Below are 21686 nucleotides of genomic sequence, written 5' to 3'. Positions count from 1 at the left end.
CTTGGTTCTCGTGATTTCTCTGCTGCTGGATCGAGAAGGAATTATCGGGGAGTTGGGCGCGCTGGTCCCCGACGATTTGCCCCCTGGCGGAGGTTTACTGTCCGATGGTAGTGTCGTCGAGAAGCCATTGTACGCCGTGTGGACGTGTAAAGGTGACGTCTGCGAGATTAGACAAATGGACGGGAGTCATTGCGACGATATTCGCACTTTTTAACTCGACTCGCGTTGTACCGTAAGTAACGTAATACGCGTAAGTACGAATATGAACGGTTTCTATTAAATAGAGTAACTCGGTCACCTCATTTAAAGGCATTAAAACTCTTCGGTTTCCATCAAAACTTGTGGAAGTTAACGGTAATAAGGGAGTGTAGGGAGCTGTTGGCTCGCGTGGCTAGAAGGGCTAGCAATCACCCCCTTACAATGCTTATTGTGAACCAGCCTCCTGCATTAAATACATTAAAGGTCGCTAGCAGACTTGGGCCCACGATCAGGGTTCCCACAAAATTTTCCGATTCAAATTCCCCGATTATTCCCTGTTTTCCCTGGCCATTTTAAGAGATTTTCCCTGACGTTTTAAGGTGAAAAATGTTGTGTTATATTTTACTTTTATCGGGAGTTAATAAATTTAAATAGACTTGTATTTCAGTAAAAAGATTATTGCAATGGTGATAAAATTAGCCAAACTTTAAAGAAATAAATTATAATCATAGAATTTGTCAGGGTAAAATTATCTTCAAAAAGTGTCAAGATAAAATTGAATTCCCTGACTTTTCCCTGAATTTTTACAAATTCTTAAAATTCCCCGACTATCTAGGCCCATTTTAAATTTCTTGACTTTTCCCTGATTTCCCTGACGTGTAGCAACCCTGATGATAGTACCTTGGTTATTAGCCTCGTTGATTATTATTGTTATTATGAACTAAAGCTGGTGTCAACCGTAAATAACGCCAATCCGCCCTGGTGGGATAAATGCGAAATTCTTTGATCCATACTTGATAATCTGTGACGGAGTGATTGCGTAATCGGATGATACTGTTTCTGTTGCCCAAATATGAAATAACTACTTTCAGATACTAAGCGAGTGTTTCACAAAAATTAATTTTATGTTCAAATTTATACTAAAAAACTAAAAATTACAAACCACCAAAGTGGTCTTGTGCACAAGTATTAAAAAGTTTATTCAAAAACAACAGAGGTTTTTTAATAAACCTTTTAATACTTGTGCACAAGACAAGTTTGTTGGTTTTTAATTTTTAAATTTTTCAATATACAATTTTCGCGAGTGAATCGCTAATAATTATTTAATATGTTCAAATTTAATAATTTATCACTATTTGGCATTTTCAAAGCGTTGACTGATCAATCACATAAGCTCGGGAGAATGGGAAGTGTCATACTTATTTGTATTACGTTACTTCTCGTGATAGTATACGCCGAAATGAAAAGGTAAAAAAATAAACTCCGTAAAAGTATGTGTCGCGTTGAGGGAGCTTTTTCAAGATAGATTTTTTCGCTTCGTAATCGTGCCGTATTTTTTAAAACGTTTATTTTTTTCAAAATGTTTACTTCGAAGGAAATGGATTCTATTTTGGGAATCATATTTTGGGCCCTTAGAAGTGGCGAGGCAACACCCGCTTGTGAATGGCCCAAAAACTGACTTTGAATCGAAGGTTTTCGGTAAATTAATTAAATTATTAAATAAATATTATTAAGAATTATAAAAATAAATAAAATAAATTGAAATGTTTAGACTTAATCTGGGATAATTAGTTTTGGAATGCTTAAATATCGAAGTTAAGGGGGAAGACTACAGTGGCCATTGTCTACTTTCGCGCTATTTCAAGCTGAACTCTTAATTTTGTATTTTAACTTATAAAATTAATATTTAAGTGTAGAACAGCCTCTTATTTAGTGCTTAAATATTTTTGACAATTTAAAATTTAAAATTAATTACGTTATTACGTTTTAATTCGGACCCCAGAAGCTAAACAAGTTGGGCAAGCACCCAAACTACCCTTTAGTTAGGACCTTATATCTCGTTAACTATTAATATTAGAATTATCAAAATTATTTTAAGCACTAGAGGAAGGTTCAGCCTAATAAGAAAAATATAATTCAATTATGTAATTGTTCACACAGAAACGTTCAGCTTGAACGAAAAAGAGGCTTTTACTGTATTCTTCCCCCTTAAAGCGGTATTACAATGATTTAAGCGAAGATTTATACCGGATTTCGGAACTACATAATAAATTTTTTGCAAGATATTCCCTATACTGAAAATGTTATTGGCTTGAAACGTGGATCTTCCTGATTTTTATACACATTATTACAATCCTAATCAATTTAATTTCTAAATTTAAATCATTAAGGAGAAATACAGGCTGTAAAGTTTCAATCGTAATACGGTATGTGCTTTGGTGATTTTAGACGGAAATTTATACACTTGATATTCGAAAATATAAATTTCTGATATTAGAAATGTATTACAAATCTCTGATATTAGAAAATATACATTTCTGATATTAGAAATAAAAAACTCCGATATTAGAAATGTATTATAAACCTCTGATATTAGAAAATTATTATACACTTCTGATATTAGAAAATTATTATACACTTCTGATATTAGAAAATATGAACAAATATATATTTAAACGCTTTCCGAGATTATATAAAAATTCATTAAAACGAACACCGTGAAACACTTCCACGCGTGATAGATATTTCAACGGCAACTTCTTTCGTGAACAGGTATTGTATACTCGCGATTAAAGGTATAAATAGCGCGATCTAGAAAGCGAGTAAAGGAACAAAGAAACTAACCTTGGAAGGCGAATTTTCCCTGGAGGAAACGTCGGTGAGAGCGGCGGTTGGGTCGGCTTCCGGGGCGAGCGTTCGCGAAGGACTGGGCAGGGTGGCGAGCGCGGCGTCAACTTCGTCTTCCCCCTTGGCGCGAGTATGCGACGAGGAGCGCAGCTCTTGAATGAGTTGGTGCTCGATCTGTTGGCGATCTTCCCAACCGCGGCCCTCCTTGCGGGCCTTCAGCTTCTGTTGGTGCCTCTGCAGCCACGTCAAGCTGTTCTCCTCCTGCCTGCCCGAACCCATCCCGGGTTCCGGACTGACGGAGAGGTCCCGGAAGAGCGAGTCTTCGTCCCGGCCCCGATAGCCGACGACGGGGTGCGCCGAGTCGGACAAGAAGCGGCGCCGCCGCTGGATGGCCGGGCTCTCGGAGGTCAGTCCGTAGGTGAACGGGGCGCTGGTCTTGCGGGCGTGGTAAGGGACGCCGTCGTCTTCGTCTCCTTGGAACGCCGTCTCCGTGAGCCAACTAGGCGCGCTGGTGGTCGGCAGGGACTGGCGGGTGCCGTTGACGCTGATGACGGCCGACGTGGGGCTGGGTGGGCCTCGGGATGGCGTCCTCTGCAAGGTGGACGTCGTCGTGATGGTCGAGAACTTCGTGGTGGTCGAGCGACGCGGGACGGACGGGCTGCGGCCGTAGACGCCGTTGATCGACGGAGGGTCGGGGATGGACTCGATCTCGCGCAACATTCCGCTCAACAGTTCGTCCAGTTGGGCTTGTTCGGATTTGTTTCCGCCGCTGTAGGCCGCGCGAGAGTCCGCGCCGTTGACGTCCGCTGACGGATTCGACGCAAATGTTTCATTCCAATTAGGTCAAATACTTTTACTTGACCAGAATCTTTTGACGGGGAGGTTATCGCTTTGAACTGGGAATAGTACCGCTAGAATGGCATATAGGTGCGTTCGGGAGTCGCGGTTTCGCGAAACAAATTCGGAAATTTCGAGTCGGTGCACTCAGCCGCCAACTCTATCATTATACGGGTGGCGCCATCTATCATTATACGGGTGGAATATTGGAAAAAAGTCATTTTCATTTAATATAATTTCCGCCGCTAACAGCGGATGGCGCCACCGACAAATGATAGAGTTCTAAATTTTTAAAAATTTGTTTCTACATTTTAGCGGTACTATTCCCAATTCAATGGGTTATCGCGCTGGTGTATAACGAAACGTAACCAGCCACCAAAACTCGGTTGCCCTGAAATTTTGGGGAAGGGGGGTGGACGCCAACGCCTTGTTACTAAAAATCGTAATTTTTAACTCCCACTACTGAAATTAGTAAATATACCGAAAATGGCTTCATTTTGTTATTTTTCGAAATTGAAATATTTAAAATTTTGGCGCAGTGAAGCTCGTGAAAACAAATTTTTCCAAACTATAGTAAAAACGTTTTAAATATTTACTGAAATTTAATTGTGATGTAGCTCTTTTTTAATTAATAGACAAATATTTTAGTTGAGCAATCGATTTTTTTTAAATTGGTCGGGTTGGGGATGCTCTAGTATTCATTTGGGGGCGCTGAGCATCCCCTGGCGCCCCCCCCCCATATACGGGCCTGACAAGCGTAAAGGTAGAGGGGAAAATATTCACGTCTCGTCGCGCCATCTAACATGCGTCAGAGGAATCAAGAATGTATTGAGGTTAACAGATATTCAGATATAGCCTGTTTTCATCTAGGAATACAATACCTCCTAGTTTTCATGATCTCTGCAAGAAAGGGGGGAAAGATTTACAATACGACGCGCCATCTATTGAATGTTATTACATTATTATATCGTACAATCTCTATTAGTATGTTAAGATATTAGAAATAATTAAGGATACAAATTATTATATTGGTACAAAAAAATAATTTGTATAATTTCTTAAAAGGTGGTTTGGGGTACCAATATAGATGGCGCGAAACAGCGCAGTGAGATTTTCTCCCGATTTAAAATTGAGGAACTAGTTGCGCGTAAAAAACCGCGAGTGCGTTAACCTCTCCGTCAAAAGATCTTGATAATATACAATTGAAACATCCAAATACACAGGTCGGGATGAAAAAGGGAAATTGAGATTGAAACAAAGCTGACCTATTGTCGAAGGCGAAGGATGCCCGCTGCTTCCGTTGTGGATGGCGTGGGTCAAGTTGGAAGTGGGGGTGGCTCCAGAAGGAGCGCCGGACGCCGACGATATCCCCGAGTCCATGCTGATGGTGTGGATGCCTTCGGAGTCGCTGAGGCTGTTGGTGTTATTGGCTCCTTTGACGGAGGATGTGGCGGAGGGGGCTGCCGTAGCTACGACTTGGTTCGATCTCTTTTTATTGACCGTCGCGTAGATGCTGCCATCTAGCGGACCCTCGGTCGGTGCAATCACTACGTTTAATACGGGAGAAAAACCGTCCGAAAATTACTTCATCTATTGAACTGCGAACAGGGTTATTAAATGTTAGGAGGTTAGGTTACGACGCTATACCAGTAACAGAAATTACAGAATTTCTTTTGAAGGAGGGAAATTTTATGATTATTTTTATTGGAGATAAAGAGAAGCTAGTGAGAACAATTATGAAAATAATTTAATAAAATTAATTGAAAATTAAAAGTAAATATGAATTGAAAATTAAAAGTAAGTATGAATTGAAATTAAAAGTAAATATGAATTGAAATTAAAAGTAAATATGAATTGAATTTAAAAGTAAATATGAATTGAAATTAAAAGTAAATATGAATTGAAATTAAAAGTAAATATGAATTGAAATTAAAAGTAAATATGAATTGAAAATTAAAAGTAAATATTAAATGAAATTAAAAGTAAATATTAATTTAAAATTTAGGTTATCTTTAGTCAAAGCAAGGCCAACTTTAATCTCGCGCTATAGTGGCCAACCCATTCGTTGAAGTTTCTAAGTTAACCTACGAGCAAAAGATATCTGTATGAGTTGAGCGCCCCCAGCGGGAATTTTATTTTTAGAATAGTTTTTGCATTGAAGCCAATACCAAAAACTGTACGAATTCAGCGCCACGCGCATTAAAGTGGGAAAATGCTTGCTCATGGAGATCAAAGTTGGCCGCTGACAAAGTTAATACATAAATTTCCCAATGTAGTAATTTAGGATTTAGGTAAGCGAGTCTGACCTCAAAAACCTTCGTAACCCAACCTCTTAAAGCAGAATAAACCTGCCGTGACGTTTGATTTTGGAAGACTTACGTTTAAGCTTGGATGGAGCACACAGACCTTCGATGCCTTCCAGATTGTCTTCCGGGATGAGATCAAAGTTTTCGTAAGAGTCCCACTTGACCATGGGTTCGTTGACGCTGTCGATGGGCATAATGGCGTCGATGGCCGAGCCATTCTCCTTGATTTCTTCCGGGACTGAGGAGAACTGTAATTCCACCTTGCCATCGAAGGGAAACCTCGAATCTGGACCAAAGATAACAAGAAAGGTAATTACTTTCCAGCGTAGTGGTACCGGCTATACCGAATGTTTTACAGGTGTCGACATTATTTGATCTTTATATCTCGCTACCCCCCTCGTAGTCGGTCCTCAACTGCCTTACCCGCAAGCCCGAGAGATTTACCGGCGGTCTTTAAATTAATGATTAAATTATGAATGTAATCAAAATATTGAAAGATCGTATGTTTGAAATGCCAGGAATTTCTCCCAGACGAGTAGTTTCTTCCCACACCGATTGTTACCGATATCAAACCGACTATTACCGATATCAAACCGACTATTACCGATATCAAACCGACTATTACCGATATCCAACCGACTATTACCGATATCCAACCGACTATTACCGATATCCAACCGACTATTACCGATATCCAACCGACTATTACCGATATCCAACCGACTATTACCGATATCCAACCGACTATTACCGATATCCAACCGACTATTACCGATATCCAACCGACTATTACCGATATCCAACCGACTATTACCGATATCCAACCGACTATTACCGATATCCAACCGACTATTACCGATATCCAACCGACTATTACCGATATCCAACCGACTATTACCGATATCCAACCGACTATTACCGATATCCAACCGACTATTACCGATATCCAACCGACTATTACCGATATCCAACCGACTATTACCGATATCCAACCGACTATTACCGATATCCAACCGACTATTACCGATATCCAACCGACTATTACCGATATCCAACCGACTATTACCGATATCCAACCGACTATTACCGATATCCAACCGACCATTACCGATATCCAACCGACCATTACCGATATCCAACCGACCATTACCGATATCCAACCGACCATTACCGATATCCAACCGACCATTACCGATATCCAACCGACCATTACCGATATCCAACCGACCATTACCGATATCCAACCGACCATTACCGATATCCAACCGACCATTACCGATATCCAACCGACCATTACCGATATCCAACCGACCATTACCGATATCCAACCGACCATTACCGATATCCAACCGACCATTACCGATATCCAACCGACCATTACCGATATCCAACCGACCATTACCGATATCCAACCGACCATTACCGATATCCAACCGACCATTACCGATATCCAACCGACCATTACCGATATCCAACCGACCATTACCGATATCCAACCGACCATTACCGATATCCAACCGACCATTACCGATATCCAACCGACCATTACCGATATCCAACCGACCATTACCGATATCCAACCGACCATTACCGATATCCAACCGACCATTACCGATATCCAACCGACCATTACCGATATCCAACCGACCATTACCGATATCCAACCGACCATTACCGATATCCAACCGACCATTACCGATATCCAACCGACCATTACCGATATCCAACCGACCATTACCGATATCCAACCGACCATTACCGATATCCAACCGACCATTACCGATATCCAACCGACCATTACCGATATCCAACCGACCATTACCGATATCCAACCGACCATTACCGATATCCAACCGACCATTACCGATATCCAACCGACCATTACCGATATCCAACCGACCATTACCGATATCCAACCGACCATTACCGATATCCAACCGACCATTACCGATATCCAACCGACCATTACCGATATCCAACCGACCATTACCGATATCCAACCGACCATTACCGATATCCAACCGACCATTACCGATATCCAACCGACCATTACCGATATCCAACCGACCATTACCGATATCCAACCGACCATTACCGATATCCAACCGACCATTACCGATATCCAACCGACCATTACCGATATCCAACCGACCATTACCGATATCCAACCGACCATTACCGATATCCAACCGACCATTACCGATATCCAACCGACCATTACCGATATCCAACCGACCATTACCGATATCCAACCGACCATTACCGATATCCAACCGACCATTACCGATATCCAACCGACCATTACCGATATCCAACCGACCATTACCGATATCCAACCGACCATTACCGATATCCAACCGACCATTACCGATATCCAACCGACCATTACCGATATCCAACCGACCATTACCGATATCCAACCGACCATTACCGATATCCAACCGACCATTACCGATATCCAACCGACCATTACCGATATCCAACCGACCATTACCGATATCCAACCGACCATTACCGATATCCAACCGACTATTACCGATATCCAACCGACTATTACCGATATCCAACCGACTATTACCGATATCCAACCGACTATTACCGATATCCAACCGACTATTACCGATATCCAACCGACTATTACCGATATCCAACCGACTATTACCGATATCCAACCGACTATTACCGATATCCAACCGACTATTACCGATATCCAACCGACTATTACCGATATCCAACCGACTATTACCGATATCCAACCGACTATTACCGATATCCAACCGACTATTACCGATATCCAACCGACTATTACCGATATCCAACCGACTATTACCGATATCCAACCGACTATTACCGATATCCAACCGACTATTACCGATATCCAACCGACTATTACCGATATCCAACCGACTATTACCGATATCCAACCGACTATTACCGATATCCAACCGACTATTACCGATATCCAACCGACTATTACCGATATCCAACCGACTATTACCGATATCCAACCGACTATTACCGATATCCAACCGACTATTACCGATACCCAACCGACTATTACCGATACCCAACCGACTATTACCGATACCCAACCGACTATTACCGATACCCAACCGACTATTACCGATACCCAACCGACTATTACCGATACCCAACCGACTATTACCGATACCCAACCGATTATTACCGATACCCAACCGATTATTACCGATACCCAACCGATTATTACAGATACCCAACCGATTATTACCGATACCCAACCGATTATTACCGATACCCAACCGATTATTACCGATACCCAACCGATTATTACCGATACCCAACCGATTATTACCGATACCCAACCGATTAGTACCGATACCCAACCGATTATTACCGATTCCCAACCGATTATTACCGATACCGATATCTAACTAATAAATTAGCAAAGTCAAAGGTCGAGGTTAGTGGTGCCATCTGCCTTGTTTTTGATAATATCGGTTTTAAAATATAAATAAAAATCTGAAAATATCGGTAATTTAGACGCGAACCGACTTATCGGCAAAATCGCGATATCAGCAACCTATACCGATATCATATCGGTTTCGGCCCATCACTAGATATTTGTAGATTAATATTTGTAGAACACTATGGGATTAGGAAATCTTAGATTCATAAAAGCGGACATTACCGTAAATGGCGTCATCCAACTCCTCCCTGAGAAAGACCAGCTTGTCCTGTTTCTGGTCGGTGAGAGTGCCGGTGTGGAACTGCAGCCGGAAGACTGGGAAACGTCCCGGAGGTCGTTGCCGCTTGTGGTAGCATTTGATTAAGACGTCGCCTCGCAACGAAAGACTAGGCTCGATTTTAATGATGATTCTCCTCGCTCGTTCACCGACGGCGCTGCGTTCATTGAGACCATTTCAATACTCTCATTTTAAATAATTAAATGTACAATTTGCCAGTTTCAATAACATTACCGCCATCTATCGGTTTCAAAAAAATTGCACCGCGCCTTCTTAAAATGTCCAGGCCAATTGCGATAAAATAGAAGCGAGTGTCAAAACTATTGAAGTTGGCTATACACTCTTTTATATCCTTATTTGTGAGAGCTGCCATTTTATTAGAGGTCTGATATCAAATAGCGCACGCGAGGCCGCTTCACGCGGTCAAGTGCGCGCGACGTCTCGAGCTGATGAGCACGTGCAGGCGCCCTTGCCTGTACTATTTTAAATTAGGCCTGTAATGAAATGGCCGACTTCGTAAAAGAGTGTAAAGAGTAATGGCACTGACGTTCTAGTACGTCACCCATCCTCTTTCCTATAGATAAAAAATTTGCGACCAAAATGGCGGCCATGGCCAAAGCTACGGAGTGCTATTACTCTATACTTGTGGTATTTAAAAATACCATTAAATTATTGAAACTGGAGAATTTTATGCGTAATCTTACTAGACTCCGGACGTATAGACCGCTTGCATTTCTTGGTATATTTTTATAAACACTCGGCAACCTACAACCAAATTAAAAAACAATTTAAACAAATCTAATCACTAAATATTCCAACTAATTTAAATATACATTGTATAGTGGTACCTGGTACGGCTAAGCGGCATTAATAACCGTAAAAGAGGTTAACGAATATATTAATATCGTAAGTTAATAATTAAGTAAGTGTGTCAGTATATTCGGTGTACTAAATTTTTAAAAATTTGCGATTTGACTTTTTCTGCAGTTTGAAAATAAATATTTAACCGAAATTAGTGTAACATGTTAAAATTTTCTATTTCCATTCATACAAAAACACTTTAAAATGAGCTTTGACGCATTAGAATCGGTCCATTATTTAAAATAGTTCATTTTCAGGAATATTTTCCACAAATCAGAAAAATAAATTTAAACCAATTACGTTTAAAGTTTTTATTCTAAACTAGTCTAGATGTTTATTTTTACTTTTGGTATAGAAAAAATGAGCCGAAAATGCCGCGAAATTTAAATTGGCGAACAATATTATGTAATTAAACCTTTTTTTTTCGGAAAATTATTGAACATTTACTAGAAAAAGGGCGTAGGTAATTTTTTGAAATATTTTCTTACAACTCTGATTTAAAATGATATTAACTTCCAACATTAAGGGGTTGGGATAATCACAGTTTATCGTACCTTAAAAATAATTTAGGAATACTCTTTTTTAAGTTGAGTATTTTTCTCGCTATTTTCGCTTTGGATTTTGGGTATAACGTCAATTCTACGTCACACATAGCTCTCAGTAATACTAACAGACACACTTAAAGGCCTAGGTTTTCTTCTGCCAGTCACCCTTTAAATTTACTTTCCTTCCAAACAAATACCCTGGTGGTAGGCCAACAGCGGAACACGTCAGCCTACCACCAGGGTATTTGTTTGGAAGGAAAGTAAATTTTAAGGGTGACAGGCAGAAGAAAACCTAGGCCTTTAACTATAGACTTATGGTAATAAAAATAAAAGAATGCAATGGGTACCTCCTTTGGGTTCGAAATTTGGAACCCCGTGAATGACAAGATGGTGCAAATACAACGGTCGATTGCTCATCTTTATCGTCCCCGAAAGTAAACCCGAGAAATACTGAACGTATCTGGAAAAATTATCTCGATTAATTATTTCACTTTATCAAAAGAAACGTCAAAAACAGAAGTATAACGCCAAAGGAAGAACTACGGTCAGCTCAGTTTCATGGCGATAAATCCGATCCACTAATAAATATTTTCATGGACCAAGAACCAAAAGGGACTCACTGTTCCCGATATTTTGACACGGTAGGCGTGGCCTAAATCGGAAGGCTTAATGGGGTACATCAGGCGCTTTGAAGCGCCTCAAGAATTCGGTTCAACTATCACTACGTGAGGTTTAGTCGGGGCTTAGGGGATAAAGTTTAGTTAGACTTACAAGGAGACTACCCGAGGTAGCTATCTCCGATTTGATTCAAACTCGGGTGGTAAGTAGACCTTCGTGTAACTTGAAAATCCCTAAAAGGGTGGACAAGAATGGGACTTCGTTTTGCCATGGCAACCAAAAATGTTTTTCACAACTTAAAAACTGATTTTTCTCTATGAAAATTAACATGGGAAAGCCGAAGATTTTAAGGGTCCCCCCCCTAACAATATTTTTCAAAAAATTAAAAAAGGTTCATCAATTAGATACATAATTCAGATCATGGCTAAATCTGGTACATTTGGACCAATATACGTCAATTTTGGTAAATATGAGAAAATATACATATATTGAGTAAATACGAGTAATCAGTTTTAAGTTGTGAAAAACATTTTTGGTTGCCATGGCAAAACTAAAGCCCATTCTTGTCCACCCTTTTAGAGATTTTCAAGTTACACGAAGGTCTACTTACCACCTGAGTTTGAACCAAATCGGAGAAAATCAACTCGGGTAGTCTCCTTGTTAGTTCATTAATTTTTTTAAGTTTAGAAATAGAATGGATTCCAGTGAATTTAAGTAAAAAACCTCAACCATACGCGGCTTACTGCTTATTTTTACTTAATACAATGGTTTATTACCATTACTTAAAATTTTAAAGAACCAATTTCAAAAATTTAAGGTCTAAATCTGACTTAGCCTAATAATTTAACCGACAACAACGGCGCCATTTTGTCAAAAACGAACGTGAACTTAATAGGTGACGTCACCTCTCAATGGGGGCGTAGCGATAGTTTTCGGTCACGAATTGTCAGTGTTGTCACAGATAATTTGCAGAAAACAGGACGTAGAACAGGACGTGTCATACGTACGTTAATTACGTTACTTAACTTAAGCGATAAAGAAAAATTAATTACCTGCGTTGTGACGGATGCATAGAGCTGCTCAGTTTATCGTCGTAGAATTTTTTCATGGCCAACCTATCCAGCGGTTGATCATCACTAGAAAAAAAATTAAAGTATAAACAGCCAGCCAGCCAGCCAGCCAGCCAGCCGAAGTACATCGACCCGTAACGTTTCATTCGCAGTCAAAGTGCAAACGTAAAAATGGAAGAGCTCTTACTTGGCGCAGATTGTCGAATAATGGATATAAGCCGCAATAACAACTCCGATTCTTCCTTTATCTCCCTATACGACGAATAAAAAGGGAAAATTAATGAATTATTCTATAAATGTTCTATAGAAACATTTCCGGATATTCTAGGTTGTATAGAAAAAATTCTAGAGATTCTATAGAAAAAATATCAAAATTTATAGAGATAGATTCTGTACAAAAATTTCCCCACTTCCTAGAGATTCTTCACAAAAGTTTCCCCACTTTCTAGAGATTCCGTACAAAAATTTCCCCACTTTCTAGAGATTCTATACAAAAATTTCCTCACTTTCTAGAGATTCTGTACAAACATTTCCCCACTTTCTAGAGATTCTGTACAAACATTTCCCCACTTTCTAGAGATTCTGTACAAACATTTCCCCACTTTCTAGAGATTCTGTACAAACATTTCCCCACTTTCTAGAGATTCTGTACTAACATAAATTTTTCATATAAATATAAATGAAAAATTTATAGAAATTTGGGTAATCTTTTTATAATAATATTTTCTATGGCATCTCTAGAAATTTGGGTGATCTTTCTATAACAACATTTTCTATGGCATCTCTAGAAATTTGGGTAATTTTCTATAACAATTTGTAGATTCTAGAAACAATTTCAAAGAAAACCGACTAAAATTTCTATAGGTACTCTAAAAGAGTGGATACTTTTTCTATTACAGTTCGATAGAATTTGTATAATATATTTGTAAGGGAGGAAAACGAGGCATACTTTGGAATGCAGCACAGCTACGTGGTTGGAGTCGGATTTCAGCGAAGATTCGAGCGATTTACAAAGACTGCACAGCCTCTCGATAGGAGGCGCCAGGTGCTGGGGCCAGCCGAAGTCCAGCACTTGAGGGTTGAAATTCTGAAGATCGTAGCGTTTCTCCGACAAATTGAATACCTGCAAAATCCCGGAAAAGATAAGTGACAGAATCATTTTTATACAGCGGCTTACCGACCGATCTCTATTTACCTATATCCCATCTCTAAATCTATATACAGGGCGTTTCAAAAGGTTATGCAAAAATATTTAGGAGTTGTAGGGGGTGAGTTGAGAAGTATGCCTGTTTTTTTCGAATTTTTCTACGATGAGTCAAATGAGCGCCAGAGAGCTTCAAACTGTGGCCTACTAGCCCCTGGAAGTAGGTTGCAACAAGCGCGAAACCAAGCGGCAGGGAAATGCGAACATTCAGGTTTGGGTTCGTGTGATAGGTAAAAAAGGACTTTGTAAACAAATCGAAGTAACCAGAGTACAAAAGTAAACTTAAACAGTATTTAAAGTCCCTGCTGCTTGGCTTTGCGCGTGTTGCAGCCTACTTCCAGGGACTAGTAGGCCACACTTTGAAGCTCTCCGGCGCTCTTTAAACTCATCGTAGGAAAATGGGGGAAAAACAGGCATACTTCTCAACTCACCCCCTACAAATGCCTAAAATCTTTGCATAACCTATTGAAACACCCTGTATTTGTTTATATTATTTCAATTAGTTGTATACATTAAAATAATAAACAAAAATACACGTTCATATTGCGTAAGTAAAAGTAGCTATATTTATTTACAATAAAATATAAAAAGGCCGACCAGTTTCGACACAACCTTGTGTCATTGTCAAGGCGAGACAATTTATATTTTATTGTAAATAAATAAACCTACTTTTACTTACGCAATATGAACGGGTTTTTTGTGTTTATTATTTTAATCAATTAGCGTAAGGTGTTTTCAATTTTATATTATTAGTTGTATACAAATTTGGAAATAAATTAGTGGTATCTTACGATGTATTTATTTCCGTGTTTGGATTTGAGCATTTTGGTGACATCGCTCAGATTGTTCCTGTAAGTGGTGTTGTTGGCCGTGTCCGGGAACGAGAGAGCTGCCAAACAAAATAAAAATAATGAAAAGGCGCTTCCGCCGCAAGCCCCGACGAAACGAAACAAGACGCGACGACAAAGAAAAACGACGCAAACCCCTCCGGGCCAAAGACAAATTCAATTAAACGCGATGATACGTAGCGAAATGTAATTACCTATGATTCTCTCGGTTATGTAGGTGATATCCATTGTGAAAGTTGGAGCCGCTCCGATCGCCCTAATTCACGGAATATAAAACGTGTCAGATATAAGAGTCTTTCAATCTTTAAAGCTAGGATTTAGTTAAATTTACAATACAACTGTTCAGGTCAATTCGAATTTAATATTGGACATGGAGAGATGTTTAATAGCCAATACGAAAATAATACTACACTTCGATCTTGGCAGTAAGGTACTACACTTTGATCTTGGCAGTAAGGTACTACACTTTGATCTTGGCAGTAAGGTACTACACTTTGATCTTGGCAGTAAGGTACTACACTTTGATCTTGGCAGTAAGGTACTACACTTTGATCTTGGCAGTAAGGTACTACACTTTGATCTTTGCTATAAGGTACTACACTTTGATCTTTGCTATAAGGTACTACACTTTGATCTTTGCTATAAGGTACTACACTTTGATCTTTGCTATAAGGTACTACACTTTGATCTTTGCTATAAGGTACTACACTTTGATCTTTGCTATAAGGTACTACACTTTGATCTTTGCTATAAGGTACTACACTTTGATCTTTGCTATAAGGTACTACACTTTGATCTTTGCTATAAGGTACTACACTTTGATCTTTGCTATAAGGTACTACACTTTGATCTTTGCTATAAGGTACTACACTTTGATCTTTGCTATAAGGTACTACACTTTGATCTTTGCTATAAGGTACTACACTTTGATCTTTGCTATAAGGTACTACACTTTGATCTTTGCTATAAGGTACTACACTTTGATCTTTGCTATAAGGTACTACACTTTGATCTTTGCTATAAGGTACTACACTTTGATCTTTGCTATAAGGTACTACACTTTGATCTTTGCTATAAGGTACTACACTTTGATCTTTGCTATAAGGTACTACACTTTGATCTTTGCTATAAGGTACTACGCTTTGATCTTTGCTATAAGGTACTACACTTTGATCTTTGCTATAAGGTACTACGCTTTGATCTTTGCTATAAGGTACTACGCTTTGATCTTTGCTATAAGGTACTACGCTTTGATCTTTGCTATAAGGTACTACACTTTGATCTTTGCTATAAGGTACTACACTTTGATCTTTGCTATAAGGTACTACACTTTGATCTTTGCTATAAGGTACTACACTTTGATCTTTGCTATAAGGTACTACACTTTGATCTTTGCTATAAGGTACTACACTTTGATCTTTGCTATAAGGTACTACACTTTGATCTTTGCTATAAGGTACTACACTTTGATCTTTGCTATAAGGTACTACACTTTGATCTTTGCTATAAGGTACTACACTGATCTTTGCTATAAGGTACTACACTTTGATCTTTGCTATAAGGTACTACGCTTTGATCTTTGCTATAAGGTACTACACTTTGATCTTTGCTATAAGGTACTACACTGATCTTTGCTATAAGGTACTACACTTGGATCTTTGCAGTAAGGTACTACACTTCTTTGCAGTAAGGTACTACACTTCTTTGCAGTAAGGTACTACACTACGATACTACACTTCGATCTTGGCCAAACGATTAAGCTCATGAAATTTTACAACGATTATTTATTTATTCATAAATGTTTTATTTATTTATTTAAAAAAACTAAAAATTACACACCATAATAAGGTGTATCAATTGATGAATTGCCAAGATTTGAACCTTTTTTGGAGCCAACTAGCGTAAAGATTAGGCTTCTTTCGGTCCAATTATTATACATTTAATTATATGGCGAGAAATATGGGTGACACTTACCGTGGACTTCGTGGCCTTTCTAACGATCGTGAGCTTGGACTTTTCTGCATAGAAATAATTGTACAACAAGTTTAGTCATCGACATTACAAGCATTAGCATTGATATATAACAGCGGTTGGCACGACAACAAATTAAATTAGGCTTATTTTTTAAATGTATTAATATACGCCTTTATAAAAAAAATTATTGGATTGCTATATAAAATCTTAAAAAAATTCTATAGAAGTGGTAGGACGTCGACTTACATTTCTATAGAAGTGGTAGGACGTCGACTTACATTTCTATAGAAGTGGTAGGACGTCGACTTACATTTCTATAGAAGTGGTAGGACGTCGACTTACATTTCTATAGAAGTGGTAGGACGTCGACTTACATTTCTATAGAAGTGGTAGGACGTCGACTTACATTTCTATAGAAGTGGTAGGACGTCGACTTACATTTCTATAGAAGTGGTAGGACGTCGACTTACATTTCTATAGAAGTGGTAGGACGTCGACTTACATTTCTATAGAAGTGGTAGGACGTCGACTTACATTTCTATAGAAGTGGTAGGACGTCGACTTACATTTCTATAGAAGTGGTAGGACGTCGACTTACATTTCTATAGAAGTGGTAGGACGTCGACTTACATTTCTATAGAAGTGGTAGGACGTCGACTTACATTTCTATAGAAGTGGTAGGACGTCGACTTACATTTCTATAGAAGTGGTAGGACGTCGACTTACATTTCTATAGAAGTGGTAGGACGTCGACTTACATTTCTATAGAAGTGGTAGGACGTCGACTTACATTTCTATAGAAGTGGTAGGACGTCGACTTACATTTCTATAGAAGTGGTAGGACGTCGACTTACATTTCTATAGAAGTGGTAGGACGTCGACTTACATTTCTATAGAAGTGGTAGGACGTCGACTTACATTTCTATAGAAGTGGTAGGACGTCGACTTACATTTCTATAGAAGTGGTAGGACGTCGACTTACATTTCTATAGAAGTGGTAGGACGTCGACTTAAATTTCTATAGAAGTGGTAGGACGTCGACTTACATTTCTATAGAAGTGGTAGGACGTCGACTTACATTTCTATAGAAGTGGTAGGACGTCGACTTACATTTCTATAGAAGTGGTAGGACGTCGACTTACATTTCTATAGAAGTGGTAGGACGTCGACTTACATTTCTATAGAAGTGGTAGGACGTCGACTTACATTTCTATAGAAGTGGTAGGACGTCGACTTACATTTCTATAGAAGTGGTAGGACGTCGACTTACATTTCTATAGAAGTGGTAGGACGTCGACTTACATTTCTATAGAAGTGGTAGGACGTCGACTTACATTTCTATAGAAGTGGTAGGACGTCGACTTACATTTCTATAGAAGTGGTAGGACGTCGACTTACATTTCTATAGAAGTGGTAGGACGTCGACTTACATTTCTATAGAAGTGGTAGGACGTCGACTTACATTTCTATAGAAGTGGTAGGACGTCGACTTACATTTCTATAGAAGTGGTAGGACGTCGACTTACATTTCTATAGAAGTGGTAGGACGTCGACTTACATTTCTATAGAAGTGGTAGGACGTCGACTTACATTTCTATAGAAGTGGTAGGACGTCGACTTACATTTCTATAGAAGTGGTAGGACGTCGACTTACATTTCTATAGAAGTGGTAGGACGTCGACTTACATTTCTATAGAAGTGGTAGGACGTCGACTTACATTTCTATAGAAGTGGTAGGACGTCGACTTACATTTCTATAGAAGTGGTAGGACGTCGACTTACATTTCTATAGAAGTGGTAGGACGTCGACTTACATTTCTATAGAAGTGGTAGGACGTCGACTTACATTTCTATAGAAGTGGTAGGACAACGAATTACAAAATTTAGTAAGTACGTATTATATTATTTATTAATAAAGAAGAATACTACTACAAATATAACAAAAACAGCAGAAGTGGAGAAAACATTATCTATAACGTCTGCCAGTACTTTAGCCAAAACTAACAGATTAAGAGGATTTAGACTAGGCATTTCGTAAGAAGTCATCCACGAGCCAGTGACTATCTAAGCACGCTAACTTTGCTAATTACGTGAATATTCTGATGATAAGTAATATGGAAGGACGTGAGGGGGGAGGCTTAAAGGTGACCTCCTGTTGAAAAGGTCAAAACAGCAACGGCGCCCACTTCAACCCCGAAACCGTCGCGTAAGAAGATAGCGCTCCTTCAGAAACGGAGTTTTGATAGGCCTCGTGGATGAATTAGCATCGACATGATAACGACGACTTATCAAGTAGACACGCGGCTTGATACGTGCACGGTTTTTTTAGGATCCAAGCCTTTGGGCCAATATCATCTTCATTCACAAATCCTATCGTAATCTCCAAATTGAAAAACACACCAGGGAACTAATAACCTCGGCTTCCAAATTTATTTATTTGACTTTCATATCACTTTTCGTAGTTATTTTAATGAATAATTTAGTAATATATAGCCAAGAATGTATTTATTTATACTCAGGGAGAATGAATATGTCGAGATTATTTTTAGCGTTTCTCCAATTCCACCCGTTGAGCCCCCCGGTATGCTCCTCCGCTTTAATAAAATCAAATTATACTGCAATCTCATTGTATCTTAAAAATTACGTTTTTCGACGCGATTAACGCGGCTGGGAGGACGCAAAAAAAAAAAAACCCGCCTCCTTTCCCCCTCCCCCCCCCCCTTAGCGTGACGGGGTTAGGGTCTTAACGTGTCCGTCGATAGTCCCGACATTCATTCTCCCTGAGTAGAAATAAATACATTCTTGATATAGCTATAGTTGTATATTAGTTTTACCATAAGTAACAAAATATAAAGTGACATTATTACCAAAAGTGTGTCAATCGGACCTATTTCTTAATGAATGTTACGAGCGAAATACAAGTTGGGAGGGGAGAAGGAAAAGTATGCCTTGAGGAGGAAAGGAAGTTAAAACCAACAAATAACGCCTCGTAGTGAGGAACGGAGGAACTAAGTAGCACTGGTCAAAGCAAAGAATATAAAGCCCCAGGAATGGAAGGTGTAGCTCCGTCTAGTGGAACTTTTGCGCCTCTCGTTTTTAAAGAGAGACCGGGTTGCGGTAACCGTTTCCGGTTACTCTGATTTGCTTTGCCGGAAGTTTCTTTCGCAGCCAAAACACGCGGCCAATAATATCAATCCTTCCATTCCTGGGGCTTTATATTCTTTGGTCAAAGTTAGTGTATTTTTTTATTTATCGTCGTTCTGTGGAGATGCTATCGCCATCTACCAACGATATAATACCATAGACTAAAAAAAGATCCAGAAAGGCGACAATAAATAGTCTTATGTGGACGATCTCGAGTCGCGCATTCATTAAACCTTTAGCATACGAAAGTACAGGGATTGTCACACTTTTGGTAATTATGTCACTTTTGATAAAATGAAATAAGTATGACATCGAAAGATTTTCTTTAAATGATAGTCTGTCGCGGAAGGATGCTTGAATTCCTAGGTTTTCTTCTGCCTGTCACCCCTTAAATTTACTCTTCTTCCAAACAAATAACCTGGTGGTAGCCCGACGTGTTCTGCTGTTGGCCTACCACCAGGGTATTTGTTTGGAAGGAAAGTAAATTTTAAGGGTATTTCCAGATTACCCCACGAATATTTCCCTGATATTTCCAGGCTATCCCACGAATATTTCCCTGATATTTCCAGATTATCCCACGAATATTTCCCTGATATTTCCAGATTATCCCACGAATATTTCCCTGATATTTCCAGATTATCCCACGAATATTTCCCTGATATTTCCAGATTATCCCACGAATATTTCCCTGATTTTTCCATGTTCAAGATAAAATAAAACTCAGATTTACAGTGTAACTCATTTGATGATTTTCAAATACGTTAAATTGGTTCAAAAATATAAAAGATGAAATTAAGTCAAATCTTTAATAAAAAAGCTGGTTGATGTAAATTGGTATTCATTAGGGCAAACTTTCTGAATCTTTATAAATTTTTACGAAAAAATTGGAATTTCCCAGATATTTTCCTAACTTTTCGGTCGACAGTCGAACTTCCTGTTATTTCCAGGTTTTCAAGGTTTTCCCGGTCTGTATGAACCCTGGATAAGCCCCAAAAGGGGTGAAATCGGACTACTGTTGGAGACTGTGGTTCAATGTTTGACTTACGAATCATTTTGTAAATATGTTTATAAAATTTTAATAATTTAACCATTCTACATAGACTTTCGAAGTTTATGAAAGATTTATAAATAAATCTATCAATATTTCTATTAAGACAACGAAATTTAGAATTTCTGAATTGGCTGTACAAAAAAGACCCACACTTTAAAGTAGCTTTCGAAATTGGATTACGACATTTGTATGATTTTAGAATATGCAATTTCGAAAATATTTAATTTAATCCTTTACATTTATCCAAGAATGTATTTATTTATATTAAATATAAAAAATATATTTTTCACTATTGGTAGCTTAATAAATAAAAATAATCAGCTAGGCTAATACCCAAGGCACCACCTTAGGCCAAAGTCATCAAGCGACTTTTAAAGTCATTAATCCATGTCCATTATCTATAGTGGAATATTAGTGCCTTTAACCTTTGTCCATCACGCCCCGCCTATGGATCATGACCCCCATCTCAACGAAAGTTTTCTTAACAAAATTAAATATTATAGATTAAATTTCATTGGTAATAAATCAAATAAAGAACTTCTTTATGTTAATGAGAACGTAAATTTTTGACTGCCAGGACCGCTGACAAAATCTAACATTTTAAAATTTCAGAAATCAATAATATTGCAAGTAAAACCAAAAATATTTAAAATATCTTTAGCATTAATGGTTGAAAT

General features: G+C 38.7%; 1 protein-coding gene across 4 annotated transcripts in view; it reads right to left on the bottom strand.

Annotated features, from left to right (window-relative positions):
- The window catches only part of by (focal adhesion protein tensin), a 294492-nt gene that overhangs the window by 13082 nt on the left and 259724 nt on the right, over nt 1–21686 (bottom strand). For all 4 annotated transcript variants that reach the window (XM_090161244.1, XM_090161246.1, XM_090161247.1 and 1 more), the window contains 13 exons: nt 16815–16858; nt 15035–15096; nt 14784–14881; nt 13738–13911; nt 12976–13040; nt 12771–12854; nt 11448–11560; nt 10399–10459; nt 9640–9851; nt 6043–6255; nt 4929–5210; nt 2824–3632; nt 2–159 (listed from right to left, as the gene is read on the bottom strand). In XM_090161244.1, the coding sequence (XP_090017370.1) occupies nt 2–159; nt 2824–3632; nt 4929–5210; nt 6043–6255; nt 9640–9851; nt 10399–10459; nt 11448–11560; nt 12771–12854; nt 12976–13040; nt 13738–13911; nt 14784–14881; nt 15035–15096; nt 16815–16858 (2375 nt within the window). The remainder of the gene's footprint in view (nt 1; nt 160–2823; nt 3633–4928; nt 5211–6042; nt 6256–9639; nt 9852–10398; nt 10460–11447; nt 11561–12770; nt 12855–12975; nt 13041–13737; nt 13912–14783; nt 14882–15034; nt 15097–16814; nt 16859–21686) is intronic.

Source organism: Leiobunum rupestre, chromosome 10 (assembly GCF_980474605.1).
Source record: "Leiobunum rupestre chromosome 10, qqLeiRupe1.1.hap1, whole genome shotgun sequence".
NCBI lineage: Eukaryota > Metazoa > Arthropoda > Arachnida > Opiliones > Sclerosomatidae > Leiobunum > Leiobunum rupestre.
Note: the sequence above shows the minus strand (reverse complement) of the source record. Positions and strands in the feature narration are given on the sequence as shown.